The 23,594-nt window shown below is 36.7% G+C and overlaps 1 protein-coding gene across 9 annotated transcripts in view; it reads right to left on the reverse strand.

Moving 5' to 3' along the window:
• LOC106617167 (serine-rich adhesin for platelets) overlaps positions 1-20,299 on the reverse strand; it is a 39,565-nt gene extending 19,266 nt beyond the window's left edge. For 2 of the 9 annotated variants that reach the window (XM_036372544.2, XM_036372543.2), the window contains exons 1-2: positions 18,886-20,293; positions 18,518-18,788 (exon numbers count right to left, since the gene is read on the reverse strand). In XM_036372544.2, coding sequence (XP_036228437.2) covers positions 18,518-18,788; positions 18,886-20,083 — 1,469 coding nt within the window. In that variant the 5' untranslated portion in view covers positions 20,084-20,293. Of the gene's footprint in view, positions 1-15,178; positions 15,522-16,277; positions 16,670-18,517; positions 18,789-18,885 lie in introns of those variants that run through there. The other 7 variants (XM_036372547.2, XM_070110100.1, XM_036372545.2 and 4 more) reach the window with 7 other exon arrangements.
• Between the last annotated feature and the right edge of the window lie 3,295 nt (positions 20,300-23,594).

A 23,594-nucleotide genomic window follows, 5' to 3' on the forward strand; every position in this document is an offset into this window, starting at 1 on the left:
CTCGTTCTTGTATTAATTGTACAGGTTGGTGGAAAAATTTCTGCGTTCAAAATTAAAAAATACTGTTTTTGGTATGAAATAAATTTTTTTATTCAATATAATCTCCATTCTCATACGTAATTCTCCATGTAAATTATGAAGTACTCGTGGGTGTGAGACGTTTTTTTTTCAATATTTCCGACCATTTCTGTTCTCCTGCATTCCTTAAACTGCGAACTATTCTTTAGTGCACATTATTGCTTTGCTTTTATTGTATGTGATTAGCCGATTGACTTAATTTCCTTCACCGCTTTCTGTCTAAAAGTAATTATCGGAAATCTTAATTTGCCACTAATTCCATTTTTAATAAATGCAAAACGCGCTCAATTGACCGTATTCTCCACCCGTTGTCCGGTCGCAAACTTAAAGCTTCAAATTTCTTCTTTGCGTGCTATCGGTCATCGGCTTTTATTTCATCCAACGCCCTTTAATGGGAAATAAATTGCAATTGGCCACAATTTACACATTTCTGTGTTTACAACGTGGTTATGCCGGGCGTACGAGTGATATAAACTGTGCACGCCTGAAAGTATGCTCGATTGCTTCGCCCTCTAGTGTAGCAGATTCGATTTTCGTAGTAGTGTGTTATTGTGGTATGTACACAAACGCTTACATGTCCCCGTTGTTGTCCATGCAAATCGTCACAAACATAAATTTTTTCAGCAACCATGAACGAATCCTTTTCTTTGTAAGGTGTGTGGTTGCAGTGAGCACCGGACGAGACGACAAATTGACCGAGCAACCAATCAGACGCGGTTGAGCCATCAATCAAAGCCCTAGCTAAGCGTGATTGCATAGAAATACTGTTATTGACGTGTGTGTATTTGTGTGCTTTGCCAGTTGGAAATAGGCGACAAGAGCACATGTTCCCCAAGTGTAGGGAGCGAAATACGATAACAATAATAAAACTATATAAATATATTGTCTGTGGCAGGAAGCAACCAAGTGAAGCAGTGTGTTTGTGTTACACGAAGCAAGCAAAAAACCGCAAATTTGTCAATCAACGGCAGCAGCCAACAAAGTTTTCTCTCACGTCTGCCGTTTATTTTTTCTATTAAAGTTCAGTTTGTTCAACTTTTATTTGTAGTCGCCTGCAGCGTTTGTCGACAGAAACCAGCAAATCGATATGCAAAGTGAAAGTGAACGATGCAGGGGGTGAGTTGCAGCCAGTTTAATTGTGAGTGTTAAAGAAATTCCTGGGGATATGGAGAACTACATGAACTAGGCTTACATAAGGCGTTTATATATTAACGATAGCGAAATTAATTTAGTTAAATTAAGGCAGTTAGAGTAGCGGACATTAACTGAGAGCAAGAAATTAGGGTGCAGAAAATTGCCTTCGCTTTTTTCAAGTTTTTATGTTACAATAAATTAAATTAAAATTACCAAGTTGCTCAACGTCGGAATTTGCGTGTTCACACATCGACACATCGCTAATGGCACCGATACACACGGTGCTCAATTATATGTGGTAAACACGCAAGTTCAATTTAGTGTTTGTGTTAAAATTTCAAACTTTTTTATACGTAAATGGATATAATTCAACTCAAAGCAATAAGCGAAATTTTCATAATAATTTTTAGTTTGAAGAGCGAAGAACTTATATTTAAAATAAGTGAACACCGACATTTATACACCTATTACGGTTTTCAACTCCACTCGGTTGAATTGAAGTGCAAGCAATTCAACTGCAGTTCAACACAACCTTTTTTTGGTATTACGTTCTTCAACTATTTTCTGCCGAAGTTTGATTGCTTTTGCTAACCCAGAAAATGAAGATTTGACATATATATAATAAAACCGCTGAAATTTTTTTAACGAAAATTCAAAATAAATTAATTTATATTGCTCACGAAAAGATGAATAATTATTGAAATGAACATTAGTTTTGATTTAGTTTTCGATGATAAAAATGTTGGGGCCAAAACTGTTGTGCTGTAAAAAGGGCTGCGCGATCTCTCAAATCCATTCGAACTTCCTAACACCAAATAAGCCAAAGATTTACGGACGATTAAATGGCTTTAAATAATGTTTATTGCATATTTATAAGTTATTTTCGTTTAAATGAGGAATCATTTAGGTTTTTTTACGATATGTGATGAAGGAATGTTAGCACAAACTCTCCATTTCCTTGCTGCCGGTAGTTATCATAAAATTCATTAAATGACTTTAACTTTGTGCTGAAGCAACCTACGAATCTATGGTTGTTACAAAACCTACTTTTAAATATTATGAAATCTATATTTGTGCGCTGTGGATAAGACACCAATGACTGAAGAGCACCAAAACGCTTCAAAAGTTTAATTTTACTCAAAAAGTATATTTCTAGGAGTAGTAAATTGTATCGACTCTTTATATTCGAAACACTTACCACGGTCTTTTTATTTTATTGTTTCCAAATTGTAGTTCGTCTCGTACAGTTTCGAGATTTTACTCCACGAACTCAACAAAATATTCACCTTTCTATGGATTTGTACATAATATAATAATTGACTAAAAGAGTTTTATACGGAATTTCAAAACTTCAAACAAAATGCAGCTGAGTTTGAAAACTGTAATAGGGACCTTATTATAAATAAATAGCTATACATTGATAAACTGATTTATTGACTATTATCCAATAAAATGCAGCAACTCCATGAAATATTGGTTGGCAACTAAGTAATTGCGTATTTAAAAAAAATTAAAGACAATTTTTTCATGGAACTAAATAACATTATTCTGTAATGTATTGCCCATTTTGATCAATGACCTTTTGCCATCTTTCAGGCAGCTTATGATGATCACACGTTTATAAAACTTCTGGTTTTTATTAGCAAAAAACTGAATCAGGTACGAGTTGACATCATCATCATTATTGAAGTTTTTAACATTCAAGGAGTTTTGTAAAGATCGAAACCAAAAGTAATCCGATGGTACAAGGTCAGGACTATATGGTGGATGTGGCAAAACATCCCAACCAAGCTCCAACAATTTTTGCCGAGTGACCAAAGATGTGTGTGGCCTTGCATTGTCATGATGGAATACAACACCTATTCGATTTATCAATTCGGGCCGCTTTTCTTCAACTGCATTGTTTAATTTCGGTAGTTGTTCAATGTAGACAACAGAATTGATCGTTCGGTTGGGTGGTAAGAGTTCAAAGTAGACAATTCCTTTATAATCCCACCAAACTGATAACAAAACCTTCTTTTGATGAACACCAGCTTTTAATGTTGTTTGAGCTGGTTCACCTGGCCTGCTCCACGATCTTATCCGCTCGATATTGTTGTAAACAACCCATTTTTCATCACCAGTTATCATTCGTTTTAAAATTGGATCATTTTCATTACATTTTGAACATAGCCAAGTTGTTTTAAGTGATTTTCAATGCATGTATATGATACCTGAAGCTTCTCTGCAATCTCACGTGCTGTACTGTGACGATCCGAATCGATTATTGCTTTGATTAGGTCGTCATCAACTTCAACTGGATGACCAGAGCGTTTTTGATCTTTGAGTGAAAAATCACCAGAACGAAATTTGACAAACCAATTTTGATACTGCCGTTCTTTTATGGCTTCGACGCCATAAACAGCACATAACTTTTTGTGAGCTTGCGATGCGTTTTTCCCTTTACGAAAATAAAAAAGCAAAATATGACGAAAATGTTCATTTGGACCAAAACGCCAAACGAAAACTACGCAACCGATCAAAAACCTTTTTTTTACTGATTGACAGCTGAATTGCCAACTATCAAAAAACAAAATGTGTTTTACATTTGGACTACGCCAGCAAACCTAAAAATTCAACTGAAGCCAACTATGAGTGATATAATTCTGCTTCTCGAACTTAAAAATTCAATTATTTCGTGAACATAACACATTAACGTAGTTTATAGAACACACTCTCCCATTGCCTCCTAATTGCCTTCAAATTAATCGCATTTTGTTACACTGTGCTCTTACTCGGCATAGCTCGTTATGTGTACTCAAATAGTTATTTCCGCCAGCCGAACACACCAATGCGTTCATAATTCGCCAACCGCCCAGTGAAATGGGGTAATTTGACTCTATTTAAACGCCAGGTTGTATTTCAGAAGAATAAAGTAACGAAAGTAGAACGAAATTGTGCAAAAAGTAAGGCGTTTCATGAAATAAAAAATATTAATGTTTGTCGTTTCGAGCGGTTGGTCCCATTGAGAGTGTTTATGTGTCAAGCTATGCCCACAAAAGATTGAACACACCTAGCTGTTTTACCTTCAGCAAAAGCTATAGGTAAAACTGTATGAAAATGAGTAAGCACAAAATGTAAAAATTTTACTGCCAAAACCATAAGTACATACATATATACAATATGTTTACGAGGTTATAAAGACCTAAAGTCCAGGTGGATATTAAGAGCTAAAGGGTGTTCGTAATTGAAAGTAGTGAGGTTAAGTGGACGGCCAAATGCCACTTTCCTTATTAAACCACTTCAAGGCAACTGCTGAGCTAGATTGTATTATAAATAAAGCTTCTAGAATATACAGGCACAATTCGCAACTCGAGTAGTCATTCTAGCGATGATGCAACGTTTATGCGATTATGTCTTATCTAAAGCCAATACGAGTACATGCCGCAAATACTGCTCTACAGTGTACTGATACACTTAAAACAGGTTATTCATTAGGTTTACCTGGAAATTAGACTATGCACCCGCAATCAAAAAATCAACGTCATTTTAACTGCTACTTTGTATGTTCGAAAGTTTTCAGCAGCACAACGGGGTTTTAATTTTCAACGAAGGCGCTTATAAACTAAGCGAGTGATGGTTTTCGTAGGGTGAGCGCCACCTGTGGCGATCAACCACAACTAAATTGAAATCACTTGTTATTAGTTGCATTATCCTGCACATTTTTTCCTCGTTTACGTTTACGAATTTGCCAAGCGTCGCGTTTAATGAAGGTCTTTAGGCGAAAAGCTTGCACTGCATACAATTTGCATTTGACCGTATTCAAAGTTCCACCCACGGACATTGTTGAACTTTTTAACTGTTAAATAATGACCGTCATTTCCGCTTGCTCCTGCTTGCCCTGCACTGCTGCTCTATTTATATTCAATTTCGTAATGCAACGTTTTAACTTGAGTGTATTGTGAAAGTTACTTTTAGCTTTAAGTTTTCCGTTTTGCAACTTTTAAATTGTAAAAGAATGTGGCCTTTAGCGTTGCGTGTTTGTAAGAAGTTTAAAAATAACCAACGTAGATGCGCATCGACTAAGCAAGTAGAAAGCAGAAAAAAATACATGTGGGCGTCATTGTTAGATTTGCAGCCATATCCGTTTTGACCAAAACGAAATTCTTCGACGCTGGTGCAGTAAAGGAGTGACATTGGCGCCAGCTTTGGGTATTTGGAGAGGCCCAGTGACGCATTGCAATGTTTCGTCATTGTTTTTCATATTTATTACATGATTTGCTCTTTTATTTAGCAAATCTGTTAGTCATTCATTTATAAACGACTTATAAAAGACGACCAGATAATTAACTAAGTGCATTCAAAAGGTTAGTAGTAATAGAAACAGAGCGATGTAAAGGAAACTAATGGATCACCGTTAAATTTGGAATTTATGGCGCATGGCTTGTGGTTGCCGCTTGAATTTTGCGGTTCGATCGATGATTCAGTTGTGCATTTGACCTTGGCTTTTAACGGTTTAATACTCGCGAATAACTAAACACATTTTTAGAGCATGCAGGAGACATGTTGTATAAATTTTAAAAGAAAAATACTAAAAAATTCCGAAAATTTTCAGCACGTATGCTACTTTGCTGTATTAACCACCGTTTATATTTGTGACTCAAAAATAATTTATTGTATTAAGACTGAAAGAAAGAAAACGAAGACACATACTTTCGCAAAGCTAAACGGTATATTTAAACGTGTGCGTAATTTTATTTTATTTTCTCTATGCCTTTCGGCTCATTTTTCTCCGTTTGTGTACAGTATGACGTGCAAGTGTGCATGAAACTGGAAACTTTCACTTGTAGCAACTGGCAGCGTTGTTGGAAAGTTTGTCAAATGACTTTTATCTACTGGAAGTTAAAAGACAAATTGTGGCGGAAGAACAGCAATGGCATAGTTGCCGCATCAAATTCATCTGAGCTGTTAGAGCCGAGTGTATGTGTATGCGTGTATGTCGCAAGGCAAACTTACTCGTTTGCAATTAATTTAAGTTTATTGTCGTATAATTTTGACGCTCAGACATACTTGAAAACTTTGTATGTCTTCAGTATAAAATTGTTGTGACATCTTCATTCTCGTTCGCATTCATTCTTATTATTTATTAAGAAAAATACGTGTATATTTGTTAATTAAAGAAATTTGGATATAAATAAAAAAAAAAAATTGTTTGACAGATCCGCTTAAAACACAAACTTCATTTTTATAATATAGAATATTCGTATCTCAAACTGATATAGTGTTATCTGTAATTTTCACTAAACAAAATTAATTCCAATTATAATGGCCTTTTCGCAGGCACATATACACGCATATTTGTAGCCCACCATGCAAGGTATTTAAGAGAACTGTTTTATTTTTCGTCTAATCTCCGTGAATTTTTGTTAATTCTTCCGCTAGACATTACTTTAAGTTCAACAATTTTTTGTATACATACATATGTATGTATGAAACTCCCGGAAACTTTTCGGCATTTTTCATTTCTTGTCCAGCAAGAAAGTTTAATGAATATAATCGTTCTCGTTGCCGATTGTTGTAGATTGATCGAGTGATCCACGAGCGGTGAAATAGTGAGAATTACGGAAACATATTATTTCGGCATAGTTCAGTGCTCAGTTGTTTGTTGGTACAGTTATTGTTACAATTTGGTGCGCCAGTCAGTTCAAGCGATGCCTTGGCATAACGCCAGCTACTGCCGCTGCGCCATATCACTCACTGCTGCAACTGGCATTTCCGCTGCGCTGCGGGTATTGAGTGAGCGCTGCAATACTAAATGTAATACAACTACAAATAATATATTATTTCTTCGAGCGAATTTGACAGTTACGTGTGGAAATGTGAAAAGCATGTACACGCTTTGACACCTCAACAACCGTCTTTAAATTAGAATTAATTGCAGAATATTGAAGAAAAATGTTACCAAATTGAAATTTATGTTTCTAGTTAGCAAGCGCAAATGAGTTTTCATTTCATTTAAATTTTCCCTCCGAAATCCGAAAAATTACTACGTTATTCTCTAAATTCCATTACAAATTGTTTTTAGAAACCCCACGTTGATCACAAAAAATCTTTGTCAATCCGTGCAGCATGCCACAATGCAATCGCAACTGCAGCACCAACGAGTGAGCGCAGTTCAGGTCCCATGGCGTATACGTGACATTTCCAAAGCATACAAAAACCCTTGGAAAAACTGATTAACGGCTTTGAGAAAATCCCACCAAGTGGCTCCAACTGCAACACAACAACAAATATAAATCAACCGCAAAGCCAACGCTATTTCCTTCGGTAACGCTCCACGTCCCCCCCCCGTCTTCAATATGTGAAATGTTTTGTATATCTGTGGCTGACTCTGACTGTTGTTATTGTATGCGGCACAAAGCAACTGTACGCCGCATTAAGCTTAAACGGCTTGCTGCTTGTACAGGAAGAAGCAGAGTAAATAGCTGGCGGCACAGATTTCTGGCACATTAAAAGCGCATGGCAGCAGTACTCTCTGCATGTACGCGCGTTTGTAGCGACGCAGGTGTCACGATGCAGCTGTGCAACGTTTTGGCGTTTTGTCTAGAACTGTTTAAGCGCAAATTGCGAAAAAAAACACGATACCAAGAAAAATAACTGGATGCACATGGCGTGGCTTAAATGTAAGCCAGTGACCCCATTTAAGCAGCTGTGTGCTTTCACCTGCGCTGCACAGTATTTTGCCGCCTGCAACGTGACACAATTATAAAATTCCATATCACTCTTTTTTATATGTGTTTTGGTTTTTGTAATGTAAAAACACCTTATGGCAACTAACGCCATTAATGTCGCATGCCACACATGAATGAAAAATCATAACTCAGCGGCGGTGCGGCGCAAGTGGCATAAATAGCTGGCTGGTCGTGCCGTTGCCGCGCGCCTTTTGTAGGAGTTACAGCTATATTACAGAAAATTATTTGCCTCTGGATTTGTGTTACACAGGTGTGTCTGTAAAGGCTGTGGGATGGATTGAAGTGTCATCGTAGCGCGTCGTAAATGGCATATGTGTTGAACATACACGTAGTACTGCTTAGAGCGTTTCTGGCATAGGTGTTGTAACTGAAAAAAAAACGTTTTCCGAATTAAAAGAACTTTAGTTGGCCTATTTGAAGCAGCTGTTAGTAAGCGCCTTCGCATTAGCCATGCAGCCCCTTTCAAATTACATAAATGTTCCTAGTAGCGGCGGAAAGCGTTAGTGCATCACGAATTCCGTGTACGTGCTTTTCACATTGTAAAACATACACACATACACGCTCGACCCTTTAGCGCAGTCTATTTCCTTTCAACCATTTCAGCGTTTTTCAAATTGCCTTTTTTGCGGTTAGCTTTTGGATTCGATTTTATTGAAATGCGCACGGAAATGAAATGAAAATATTTATTTATTTATGCACACATCCATACACATACACATAAATTCATAAATATGTCGATGGTGCTTTACGTATACATGTCCTTCACGCTTGTTGCTCGCTCTCTTCCAAGCCACCTATGCTGAATATGTGTGTGTGTTTTTGCGCGAAGGGGGCGCTAGCTGGTGTAGTAATTTCCGTACGAATAAAAGTGTTATACTCAAACAGCAACGCACTCAACACATTCAATATTAATACAAATATGTACATGCAATATATATAATATGGTTGTCGAGTATATATAAACACGCATATCTGCGTAAAATACTTAGTAGAGAATAAGACCTGTATTCATTGTTTTTTTTTTGGGAAATTTATTTTTTACTATTAGAAATTTAAGAATTTTATTTCCATTTTACAACGAAAGCTAGAAAATACTTATTTTCAGCCATAACAGTTTCATTTTCACATTAGCAATTCCGTATTTTAATATTTTAATGGGAATCGCATGTACACGTTTAACGACTTGCTAACATTGTATTTTATTTTATGAAACAAAGTGAATGGTAAAACTAAAAAGCGAAAGACGAATAGCGGCTGGTTCGTATAACCGTCATTCAAAGCAACACAAACCACCAAGGTTTTAGTTTTTATACTGCTTTTACTTAACATAATAAGAAATAAAAAATGTTCGCGAAAAAAATGCATATTTCAAGGCGCTTACGTTTGTCACTACTTTTCCTGCAACAATGAATGCGCACGTCTTTAAATTTCTGCATGTTATTTTTATTTTCTTTTGTTTAAATACTCGTAAAATTCAAGAGCATATGTTCTGTATTTGTATTGTTTTGGACTTTTATATTTATAAGCTATTACATATTTGGTTTAACGTTATTCACTACGCGACTTTCCACTTTGCGCAATATGTATTTTTAATGCGATTTCGCTGCGTACAGCACTACATATGTACGAGAAAAGCTAGCAAAGCACACTAGACGAATACTACATGCAAATGCATATATGCAGGCATGTGTGTATGCGTGATTATGTCAGAAAATAGAGCTCAGTATGACGGAAGACCTGCAACTAAGACTTACGTGATTACACAGCAGCTAATTTGTAGAATCAAAAGTATAAACATATTTGTGATAATCTATTTTTGAAAGAGCTTATATATACGCTTATCATTATTCTTTCAGTTTTCTGATTTGGACTCTGGTTTATAAGTACCTATAGCTAATGTTCATATTCGCCTATCAATGACGAGGCTTTTATTACACTCCACCTCGATTGCTTTGAATTCATAATTCCTTTTATATTTTCAATTTAGAAATCACATTTTACCTCAGTTCTCTTCTTTTTCATATTTAAGCACACCGTAGCACGGAAGAAAGCAAGAAAATTGCTTTTTTTGCTGAAAATTATATTGTGGTAAGATCTTACGACGGACGTGAGTCGATGTGATTTGATTTGAATTTGAATTTAATCATGACAGAGTGAAAAAGAGCACTAACAAAAAGCAAACATACATCCCTAGAATGGTTTCGCATGCAGCTCCTCGCCACTGCAAGCGTTTGGTATTCAAGCCTCGGCACATAAAATGCACTTGCAAAATAAAGTACTCAATACTCGAGAGAATGCATTCATTTTAATGTAATGCACTAGTTCCCTCATTCAATTTTTCTGCAGTAAAAATCAAAATCAGCTCTGGTACATGTCACCACGGCGTATGAGTAACAAGTAGATCACGTAAAGCATATACAATTGGTTTATTTCTTCTTTTATTCGCTGTAGTGCATACTATTTTCGACTGAAAACGCAATTTAAATAAAATGTATAATATTATAAAAGAGCACTATAAAATTAGATCTGCATGCAATCGCGTACTTAAACGCCAATATTTAGGGTGTATTCTAGTCTAAAAATAAAAAATGCACGATTTTTGTTCTTATTAAATTTTCAGAGTTTCACTGACTCACAGAATATGTAAAGAAGACATTTTTTCGAAATTCTAATTATGTTTGGAGATATAGGTATTTTCCAAACTAATTAGACCAGTTCACGATACTTTAAACATGTTTATCTCGAAACGGTCTTTTTCAAAACGATATCCACGCTTTCTTAGCTTCTACTGAACCGATGTACCTGAATTTTTTAGCGAGTATTCCTTATAGACTTACTTATGTCTGTAACTAGCCAGAAGCCCAAATTTAACTTTTTACTATTTAAAAAAAAAATCGAAACAGTCAAAAGAAGTGGTACAAAAATTGTTTTTTTTGTTGGCAGTCACCATTTCATGCAAAATATTTTTCAAACTTTTCCGTAGTTACAGACATTGCGACATTAGTCTTTGTTAATAATTTGTATTCCTTTATGGTTTCATATAACTAGGAGGGTTGAAAACGTGTGAATGGTCACGTGTCAATTTTTTGAGATCCCACTTTATCAGCTGCTAATTTTTGAAATTTTTTTAATTTTTAATTTTTTGGATTTTTCCTATATTTTGATAATAATAATGTAATGTTGATAAATAAATAACTACTAGTAAAATGATTAGTAAAAATATGAATTTCTTTTTTCAACATTCGACATTTCAATAATTACTTGAAATTCATGCCCCCAAACTAGAATACCCCTTTAAGTATTTTAACCATATTAACCTAAGGCTACCGTGGCTGCTAATTCGTCACTGATTTATTAAAATCCTTTGCAAATTACATTGACACTCAAATATGTTTAAGTGATGAGTTCACATTAAAACAAAAAATAATCGTCGGCCGTGCTTGTTTGTTTTACACGTGAGTTTCACTAAGCGAATTTAAAATGACATTTCCTATCAGAGTAAATAGAAGCATATCGACGAACCCAATAGGCTACCAATTGGCGACAGTATGTGTAAACACACCACAGAAAGCAGTTTAATTGAGAGTTGAAGGTAAAAGCTGTTCAATTATTAATGTAATCAACTGAAAAACTGTGCCACTTGCAACGAGGAGGCATTCGCAAATAAACTCGACTGAAGATAAAATATTATACAATTTACATACATATATAATATGAAAAACGATGTGAAAAATCATACAATTAAAAGTAACTTTTAGTACACAAAGTTCAAATGGCATAAAATTCAGCTCTACTATATACCAAAGTATATAATTTTAGTATACTAAGCATTCAAATTATTGAAGTGAAATGTTTTATTTATCGTAAAAAAATCGTTTTTTGTTAATATAATTTTGGTTTTGCCTTGAAAACATTCTTTTTTTGTTAATATAATTTTTTGTGTTGCGTTTTTTATATTTTTGAAATGTACTGTTTTTATATGAGATTTTGAAGAATATTGCGCATTACCACCCGTTTAAAATATCAAATTGCATTTTTTTTATTAAATTTTTGCTTCTTATTTGACGCTAAACTAGTATTTTTTATACAACAGATAGTTTTTTATACAACATTATTTACTCTGAATTGCTACTTAGCAACAAGCATGTAAACTCCAGCAAAGTTTGAATTTATTGTTATAATTTAGTGATTTCCAGTAATAGACAAAATTATAACGTTTATATGAATGGCTTTGCTGCTTTCGATATAATAACCATGAAAAGGCGTTGCACCAAAACTTAATTAACGGTCTTCAATGCGTGGTTTTAATTTTTATTATTCACGCGTAATTAAATTCTGTCTATCAACACCTTACTCAACGTGCCACTAATGACACTTTCGGAAATTATTGAACGCATACAAACGGGTGTTGCGTACAGACATATATATGTAGAAACAAATAAGTATACACTTACTACAAGTAAACTAATACTGCTACGCTTGACACAGCGTTAATTTATATATAGAAAAATGTACAGTGCCACATTAAAGCTGAAAGTGCCTATTACGCCTAAAACTGCGCTTTTCCCCACATATTCGCTTACACTCATGCATGTTTGAAGAGACCGCCGCTTCGGTGGCATAATGTTTCAATTAAGGGTTCACCATGTTATCACCCAAATTTGTTGAATAAGCTCTAAACGCTCGAAATTGTGGTGTATACTCGTATATGTATTTGCATATGCGTGTCACCCACAATGTATGTACAAAATTCATGTTTAATTAATTGCAGTTCGCATAATTAAAAATGGCACAGCACCTTTACTGCACTTTACGCCAACCCACAGATAAGTATATGCTCTTTTAATTGTGCAATATTTGCAAGCAACGCTAGGCTGTGGGAGCAGTGACGGCATTCGAGCAAAAAGCACACGCCATAGCAACAACAACAGCAGCAAACGCAATAACCCAAATTAAAAACATTTTAGTTTTAACAGTTTCCATTGATTGATATTAATATCCACAAATTGCGGAACAAAGAAGATTTCATATAAATACAGTAGCACTCTGCGCTGGGAGGACAGCCTTAACATGCGCTAGGGTTAACAACATACACACCAATTTTTCGAACTAAAAGCCTAATGGTACAGTGAACTAAAATTTAGTAGTAATTGCGAATGCACATATATCCAATAGTTGTTGTACAACCTAGTTCATAACGCTTTCTTCAATTAATTTTTCGGTAAAAGCGCATCAAAATTTGTATTTGTTTTTGTAAGAAGTCGTTTTCTATTTTCAAAATGCACATTTGGGAGAGTGACAAATAAAATAAAAATTAAATTAAAGAGTATACTCTTTTTTATAGTCAAGACTGATTTGCCTTTCTGCTTCAAATTACATTTCTGACAAAAGTTTGGCAGTTAGAATTAATTTATAAACTTTTAGTGCTCATAACCGCAGTGACTCAGTAAATTTTGAAACTTTTGCCGCAGAACAATTTATATTCCTTTTTTTATAAATTCTATATTTAATGACTGCAACTTGTCCACTGCAAAAATTTTTCAGTTTCAAACGCAAAAGCTTTGAAAAAATATAAATTTAAAATTTTGTTATTGGCGAATAATAAATAAAAAAAGACTAGGTAATGACTAGCAGTGGCCACAACGACGACAGCCCAATGAGTTAATGAATAAATAGGCAAACTGGCTATGTGACACGGCCTCTTTGTACTTCATACAAATCGCAACAGGCACATATATCCTCGCCTTTAGCGCTGCGGTTACTGGTGTTCCAGTCGCTCATCAATAACCGAAAATAAGCGAAAGTGAAGCATGAAAAGACCAAATGGGGCACAACAAGAGCGGGTGTCGCAAAAGCGGTTGTAAATGTGCAATACAGACATCGTTTATAATATGCCCGTGTGTGCATGTGTATGAGTTGCTTTTAACCAATATTTATTTTGGTCTTCAAAAGCTTGGTATAAAACAAAATCACAACAGCGCTCTTTCAATTTTTCATCTGGCTAAAGTATTTCTACCCACTTCACCTTTTCCACTAACTTCACCCTCTGCTTTTCATTTGCCGTGACCTGCGAATATTATGCTCACTTACGCTGTTGGCTTATATTCATATGGACGTGTGAATGTGAGATATGAGCACTAGTGAAAAGTGAGAATTTGCCAATGGTTGCTGCAACAGTGAATTGAGTATATAGCAAGGTGTATCTCGTTGGCTGCGTCCTCTGTGGCATATGCGGCAGCGTGCCAACACGTCTACGTGCACTTTGGGTCCATCACAACCGATGTGGGGGTAGATGTAGCACAAAAGCAGTTCGAAATTACGGTTCACAAGCAGCACGGTTGGTGTCTGCTTGAATTTATTGGTATTAACGCGCTGGGAATTTAGAAGCAGTCGAACACACATATTTACAAAGAGTTGTTGCCAACTGGCTGCCAGGTGTGGCACGTGCCACAGCGTCAGCGTATGTGTGCCTGATGTTTGGAGCTTGGTGGCGAATAACTAATAAAATTCATTTTGTGGTCACAGAACAAATTGAATGATAACAAACACGTACATGGAATTCAAAATAATAAATTCTGATTTCTTGGCGAGAAAAATAAACTGAAAATGTTTAAGGGCGAATAATGAATTTTAAAGCTAGCAGCTCATAAAATTTGTTCTTTAATATTTATATATAAAAATTTTTTTCAAATTTTTTCCTCATATAGAGTTTAAATAAATGCTGACTAGGGGAATATTCATTTCCACACTTTTGGATCTTTCCCATAGCTTTTAAATGGAAATAAAAAATTAATGCTTTCCTCAAATCATCATTTTCCGGTACACAATTTGACCTTTTCAGCACAATGAAAAAGAATGATGTTGTTTGTTCAATGACCGTAAGTTTATTGAATATGTTTGACAGATGTCATGCCATCATGACCGTAAGTTTATTGAATATGTTTGACAGATGTCATGCCAACCAAACAGAAAAAATGAAGGCGCGTGCACAACAAATGTGCCCTACCAACACATATGTATCTTAACCGGTAGGCCTGGTATTCATATGAATTTCGAAAGTGATTTTCAAAATGTAAATTATTAAAGAAAGTGGAAAGGTAAATCTCCACAACGATAATGTATCTTTATTATTTCAATTTTTTAAAATTAAAAAAAAAAAATTTAATAAGCACTTTATAGTGTTCCTTATTATTATAATTTTAATACAATATTAGTGGCGCATTTTTTTGACTTACATTTACTGCTGCCCTCTTGGCGATTTCAAATTTATTCCTGTATTACTGTTTACGCAAGGTTCTTTCGAAATAACTCGCTGGTTCTTGATTATAAATTTCTTCGCGTTTACAAATCACGTAATTTGTTTTTATTTCAGAGATTTGATGCCATGGTGTATACGCGATAATTATATGCACACATAAATATGTACATACATACATATAAATGAAAAGGCATGGGTTTCTTGCACTGGTCTCTCTTGTATATGTGTTGTTGCAGATACTTCTTTATCTACTGAAATAAGCTTTGGTTTACTTTTGTGGCACAACATGCTTTGGTTTCGCGGGCACGTACTCATTCACACTACAAACAAACAAACACATGGACTGAAAAGGATATACACAGACAACGAATTAGGTAAAAAAAAAGTAAATTCATAGAAAGTAGTAAATATCAAAGCGGATGCGGATGTGTAGCCCACATTCTACAGCCATATATATTTATGTCCAAAACCACGAGCAGCAGCAAGCGCATGTGAGCACGCTTACTACACCAACGTTGATTATTTCAATCTTTTTGTTTTTTGTTTCGTTGGTCATAACGTGGTTTGTCTAACTCCTTACGTAGGGAAGCACTCCTGATGTTTCTTACTTCGTGCTCCCTTCGGTCGGTTGGACAGTTAGTTGCTCGCTCGGTCAGCTGGCGTCGTTGTTGAAATTCGCTCTGTTCGTTTCTCACTGTAGATGACTTGCTGGTTCATTGCTTCGGCAACTCCACTCTGTGTTTGCTTCCTGTTATCCCAATACGCGAGAACGTCAGCGGGAATATTTCTAAAAGCGTAAACTCACCTGCAGACGCACATATACAGTCGCATTCATATAATCCACGCATACATACAAAGGCAATGTCATAGACATTAAGTCTCTAAAACTAGGATACGCAAGACGCTATTTGAATATATTTTTAAGCACGTTATTTGAGAGTTTATTGATTTTTCATTTCCATATTCTTCTGCACAATTCTATTGTGCATGTGTCTGTACGAAATATTGCTGAATTTGTACATCACTTTTGTTATAAATTAATACATGTCTCTACACACACACACAAAATTCCATACCACATACACTTATCCACTTTGGGGCTCCATTCTGCTCGGCTCGCATTCGTTTTGATCGTTGCACGTTAATGAATTATATAATTTAGTAACATACTTTCACTTGACTTCACTTTTTTCTCTACTCTATATTTTGTAATAGAACATTGATTTGCGAAAAAATAACTTCTCTACCAACAAAATAGCAAACATTTTCTAAAAACACTTAATTAGCTGCTTTCTCGTTTTTTCTTAATATTTTTCAATATAATGTTTGCAAAAGGTGCTACATTGAACTGAGTCTAGGTTATTAAGAGCACCTTGTGGAGCGGTTGGTTAGCGTTGTTCAGGTTTCCGAGATTTCGTTTAAACACCACCAGTAGAAAAGACAAACTGAGCTCTGTCGAGCTTCTGCTTGGAAAATTTCGCCCAGAAATTTTTTGAGGGCAGGAAAATGAAACTAGGCGCGAGTGGGCACACAACGAGAGCATAAAGCGTTTGTGAGAGCGCACGCAAAAGCTTAAGTAATGAGCTGATTTGTGGATATTAGCTCACATGCCGATACATTCATGCTGACAAGTGGTGGGTGCACGTGAAATCGCGTCATTTTGCCGGCAGCCGATGATTTGTTTACATGCCTGAAAGCTTAAGACGAAGTGTTTGCGAACGTAGGTGCGTTGTAAGAGTAGAAAGTCGGAACAAAAACCTTCCATTTAATTTTAAATAATTTGTGTTATAACATGAACTTTTGGAAAATAGTTATAAAATTATATTTAAAATTTTTTTTAAACTTTCGACTAAAGTAAAGTGTAATTTCATACAATTTAATAAAGTAATCTACACATTGTTGGAGTGAAACCACATTGCTTGACAAACTTCACTTGGAACAGCTGTTACCAACTTTTCGTCACATGTCAGAAGATAAACTCCCTTTACGTCATTTTTATTCAATTTTCTCAAAAGTTTGCGTGCTCATTCTTAAGCGCTCGCAACGTACGACGCATGCGTCTAACTGCTCAATATTCCCAAACTATATTCTCACAGATGAGCAGGCAAGCGTTTAAGCACATAAATGAGATGCTCAACAAGGACTTGCTACTTTGTTTACCCCAAATTTCGTTGGAAATATACAAATCTCGTGCAGTATTGCACTAACTGTCCCATCCACTCATGCACCCACTAAGCATTTCCTTTGCAAAGGCAATTCATGGCAACGCTGCCTTCCATTGTTAATATTGTGATCAACTGAGATGAACTGAGAAAGGTGTGAAATACCAAAAAGCGCCAAAACACCATTAGCTGTTTAAATAAAACAGGAAATAAGTGAAAAGTAAAATAGACTAATCTAAGCACAAGCCTATGCTGAAGCGAAATAATCGCATTGAAATTATATGGCGCGAAGTATGCGACACGGAAATTTAATTTAAAGAATTAATAAACTCACACGAATCAAACTCTCTAACATATAAAAATAATTATTTGGGGACGGATTGTGTTACTACTAATGCGCTGCAACAATTGCTGAATGTTTAATAAGTTTACTTGGTTTTAACAACTTCCGTGCGTCTGGCGAACCCAAACGAAAGTCTTAATTGAAAGTGAATTGCATGCATGAGTTTTGTTATTGTCCTTTTCGTCCAACCCGCGCATAAATTTCGTTACATATTACATATACACGCATTTTACGTGTGTGTATCTTTATGTGCTTGAATATTTCCTGTATGGCGCGTACTTTCGTGCACCCTCTTTCACGACTCTTTGTGGCTTTCGTTCAATCTTTGGCGAGCACACGCACGCAGCTTGTCATATTTTTAATTAGAAACCCAAAGCTTAATGACGACATAAGCGTTTTGAAGAGGCCTCTTTAAATTATTGATAAGTTGCTCATACATGATTCAGCCGCAACAATTAGGACTAAAGATTAGCGCGGGAGCAATGAAAGATATACAACTACTTAGATGCAGTTTAACCATTACACGGGAAATGAGTTTGTGTGGTCTCTTAATCATTGGTTAAATTCAAAACACTAGAAAAGTCTGTTACAAGCTCTGAATATTCAAATGTATTGTTTGAAAAAAGTTTGTATTTGTCAAGTAGTAGAAAAATAGTTCCAATGCAGTTATCAAATTCAGAGCTCGAATACATTTAGCATCACTTGAGTGTATATTTAACCAGCGATTAAGCAAAGTCCAAGATAAAGCAATAATAATGAATTTTTATACCAGTGAGTTATACGAAAATCGTTAGTTTGCGATCGTACTCACTTTAGTTGACGATCTCGGTGCCACACGGCCAGCTGTAGACGTTCGCCAGCAACATCAGTTTTAGTTTGCTGCTGTGTTTGTGGTTTCGCGCCCAAATCGAACTTGAAGCGATGATCAAAGTACGGACGACTCGAATGCCTGTGCACAGCGGTGCGTTGAAAGTGGTTGTCCATTTTCTTAGAAGCCGGCTTGTTGCGTATCAACGCAACCTTAACGTAAGCATTCAGAGCAGTTGAACCATTGGGTCGCTGCAGATCGCGACAACGTATTACTGCAATCAAAAAATGAATTGAATATTATTTTGATAACCATAAGTTGCATAGAGTTTTTTTACACTTTCGCCAAAGCCCAATAAATTTGGAACTCACCATGTACATTTAATTGTTGTTGCTCCACTTGTATGGATAGTTCTACGTGGCCGCGCACTGCAGCACTGTTAGCAGCTTTCCATGAGCCCTGAGAATGTCGTGAAGTTTGTCCCGAACCGAACTGATCGCCCATTGTGGAGCTTGTATTGGATGATGCCACAGAACTGCGTTTCGCAGCGTTGCTAAAATCCACATCGTATTCGTCATCGCTCGTCGATGAAAAGCTTAGGCAACGCTTAATCGAATGTGTCTCCTCTAACGTCGGTGTTGAGCAGCGCTGCTGCGACTGAGCTTCTACTGTCCTTGCGCCGGCCATTGCTGTGGTCGTGAGAGTATCGACGATTTCTGTTGAATTTGGTGGCGTTTGCATTGCCAATAGCTCTGCGTTAGTCGCGGCACTTGGCTTAAAAAGTGGTGTGTCCGGACTATGCGCATCGTCGGGTAGTGGAACACCGATTATAGATTGCGGTTGTGGTGGTGGCGGAGTCACATTTCCAATTGATTTCGCTTCTTTTGAATCTATTTTGCGTCGGGACTCCGTGGTTTTGGTATTCTTACGCCGTACAACACGTTGGCGCTTGAGATGTGTCGGGGTACGCACTTCCATTTCATGTACGCTGATTTCACTGTCGCTAACAACAGTAGGCGAAGAGCTTCTTAACGCGCTTTTTACCCCATGCTGCTGAGCGCTATCTCTGGGGTTAACCACATGCACATGCTTTACATCCTTACGCGCACTCTCAATAATCGCATCTAACATACGGTCAAGTGTTACGTCGCCCATACGCGAAGAAGAAAGTGAATCGTCACGGGAAGCGCTACGGAAACGCAAGTGACTTAATGGTGTATCCTGCGGCTCCGGATTGACAAAATCGTCCGAAAAACGACTGCGCGAGGTTGGGGTACCGCTGCGACGTTTAACGTTTAAATTCATATTGCCTTGAGTTTGGCAACGCAAGGGTGGACGAGTTGGTGTATAATCGACTCGCAAAGGACTTTTCCCATTGCTGAGGTCCTGAAATGCAGTGAGCGAGGTATTGCCGAAAGGGCTTCGTGTAAAATGAACGCCGAAGTTTTCTTTATTAGCGGCGCTCGTAAGAGAGTGGCGGACACGACGTGGTGAATGCGTTTCAAGTTGGTTATCGAGTGAGTAGCGTTGCAAGCGTCGACGTTCGAGAACGTGCGTCATAGTAGGCATTTCCTTTGCGGTATTATTTACTGCAATAATCGAGCTGTGTTTGGAGCTGATTTCTGATGGAAAAACGTTTTGCAACGTGTGATTGAGAGGTTTTGTTGATAGAATCACTGTCGAGGTGTAAAAATAAGGCCTTGTTATGATAGTAGCAGTGGATTAGTAAGGAGTTTAGAGGACCGGAAAAGGCTTCTGGTTTTGATGTTTTCGCCACTTAAGCATTGCGAATAAACGGGAAAATGTTAAGCCTAGAAAGAAATGCTAACTATACAGTTATACATTTTCGAAAAAAATATAAACTTACGATAGGACTAAATTCTAAAATTCTATTAAAGTTTGTCATAACAAATTAACAACAATTTTAAATTAAAAGATGTAGTGGTGCTTGTATTTACTACTTCACAATTGTGAATACCATTTTTCGATGAGAGGTTGTTGTATTTACTAAGCCAAGTCACAACGTAGACACAAGGTGCCTCAAATGAAGAGTTTTAACATTTTTTCATCGTCATGTTGGCTCGAGAACTATGCTGTTAATTTAAATAAAGTTCGTATATATAAACTAAATGGTGCGGCTGATGAAGTTTGGAAATAAAATGAAGTTTTGAATAATGATAATATAGGAAGACAGATGTACTTTGAATAGCTGGTTGATTACTTTCGAAAAGTGCTTTATCAAAAAGTAGTTAACCTTCTTTCTCAGTGAAGCACCCTCGAAACATGGAAAGAATATTTGCAAGCAGCAGCTGTTCTGGAGATTTTTACGCGCAATCGATAACAAACAATGGAATGATCAGCTACCGAAAAGAAAGATTTTCTAAGTATAACGGCGCACAGACAAACTTCGATCCAGATAATTGTTTGAGCCAAATAGAAAAAATTTATTGATTGGTAAAGTAAGGGAAAGAAAACAGAAGGCACCTACGCTACTCGCCTGAATGTCCTTTTCACCTACACAAGCGCAATTGAAAACACTAAGGCAGAGACCCGTGCGTGAAATGGGAAAGTATAGGTGTGTTAAATGTGTCTGTGCGCCATTCAAAATTTTCTCTTTTGGTACGATTGCTTTATTAAATGCCTGCGCAATGGCATTTTACCAGTTGAATGCTGGAAAATTCCTGTCACTTTTAACGCCGACCATTCAGGCATCGTTGCCATTTATGTAATACAATGTGAGCGCCGAGAAAGTTAATCACGTACAAGCTCTCTAAGTACATATGTATGCGTGCATGCTGTAGCCCTGTGGTCCTCTGCCTCTATTGCATATCCTTTGCGCGCCTTTAAAGCGAGCGAAATGATTTTTTGATTGCTTGCAATCAACTAAATTAAAGATTTTGTTCTTGTTTTCTTTAAATATGGTACATAGTTGTTGTTGTTGTTGTGGAAATGTAAAGCGCTCAGTTCCTTCGACTTTTGATTGTCACATGACTGATTTTGACCTTTTCCGCCGAGAAGGGAAGGCGGCACGAAGGATGTTAGGGATATGCGTTACAAGTAACACTCTGATTGCTCTTGTTTTTCATTTCTCTATAAAACTACGTAAACATGCGCAAATGTGTGTGTGCGGTTACCCATCGTGCTTGTTGGTACTCCAGGCGTTGTTGTTGTTACTTGAGTTATGTGCAAGTAGTTTCTATTGACTGACAGCTGTCATGCTGTGTAGCTTTGGTGCTAGAAGCGTATATGATCGCGTCAAACGCTTGGAAAGGCATGAGGTCTTTGAGGTGGCTCATAACGATTTATGCTTAGACTTTGTGGAAATTTTGTCACAAAATACGATTTTTTATATATACTCCAAAGGCGCGTGCAAAATGTAAATGAAGATTGCACTTTCAAATCAAATTTATTCCCAAAATCTTATTTTTTTGGAATAATATCCCTTCATAATTATATCAATTGCGTGTACATATTGCTGTATGTCCTTGTGTGCGTTGTACTGACCGCGTCATTTACAAATTTCGATTTTACGCAGAAAAGTAGCAAAAATTGCAAATCTGAAATGATTCGTTTGTTGCTAATAAAAATCCAGTTTATCGCTGGAAACTGGTAATTTGTATGATTTACTATCGACAAAGGGGTAAAAAGACAAGCGAATGAAACAACACAGAGATAGCAAATTGCCAAAGCTAAATTTGTTTCTTTAGCAAATAAATGCAGAAAAGAAGCCAACGACAGAAGGGTCGGGCGATAAGAAAAAAGAATAATAGAAGTTGGCGAAAATCCGTTGCCTATCTACATATATGCATAAAACCTACATTCCTTGGCGGTGGTCTTCAGCAAGTTCGCTGCACAGGCGCCTCTTAGAGACACGACGCGGTTCCCTTCTGAGCTTTTGTAATTTTTTTCTAAAACCCGTTATTGTGCCAATTGCAAAATGTAGCGTCTGTTTGGCTATTATTTTTAATGTCTTTTCAATTCTACTTTTATACCTCTTTTCTTTTTTTAACGATCCTTCGGGCTGGTAAACTGTGGTATGAGTGTGTGCTTGTCTTGAGGATCCTTGCGGCTGAAGCTTTCAGGTTTGTGTACGCGCGCAAATGCAATAAGCGCTTACCGCAAATACAATCGTCCGTCGTCAGCGAGACAACTAAAGCCGAGGAGCTGCTGGATCGTACATGCACTTTATGACATTAGCTCTGCCATTTCTGGCTTGTATGCGGCTATTTAATGCATTCATTCATTGCCATTCAGCACAGTGTTCTTCTGCCCATTTCAAAGCGCCGTTAGTCCCTTCCTTTATTATCTTTTTTCTTTATTTTTGCAACGAATTTTTAGCTTTTCTGGTTTTTATCTGTCGCAATGGTTGCGCGATTTATTCAAATAATGTGACATTTAATTAGTTCGGAGATCATACATTATGTTCGTACGTGTTCGTGTTATACTTGTGAAGCTTATGTCAAAAAATATTTAAATGCGACAGCAAAGTATTCCGTTATGATTTGTCGTTGCCGATTTTGATTTCCTATTGCATTTTCGACTTATTTAATGCTAGTAAGCATGCTTAAATTTTAGTGTGTATGCTAGTAAAGTTTACTACTGGCTTCGAAGCCGCAAACAAACCCTTTAAAGAAACGCATGTCCTGCTTGAACTCATTTACCATATGCTGTAGAGGCTATTGAAAAGTAATGTATGTATGTATGGATGTACTCGTATTCTACCACAGGACTTTAGCAAATTGCACGTCTTTGTTTGGGCAATCGTGGTTTTATATTCCTTCAATTTACTGTATTTCTTATTATTCCCTCCCAAATTTCCATACACGAATCTTTTCTCATATTTTAATTTAACTTTATTGTGTGCTAAACTGAAAAGCGTGTTGCGAGTGGAATTTGAAAGCCATTCTGGGTGTTTATTAAGTGCTCTCTTGACATTGTTCAGCGCCATGCAGACCAAAACAGCCAGTCATATGAGCGAGCAACTGGCTGACTGCTACCGCTTGGGACAACACATTGAATGGCCGCACAAAGGACCGGCAGACATTTACGCGAAATACTGTGTATGTTTGGGCAGGAAGTT

Source organism: Bactrocera oleae, chromosome 5 (assembly GCF_042242935.1).
Source record: "Bactrocera oleae isolate idBacOlea1 chromosome 5, idBacOlea1, whole genome shotgun sequence".
Lineage (NCBI taxonomy): Eukaryota > Metazoa > Arthropoda > Insecta > Diptera > Tephritidae > Bactrocera > Bactrocera oleae.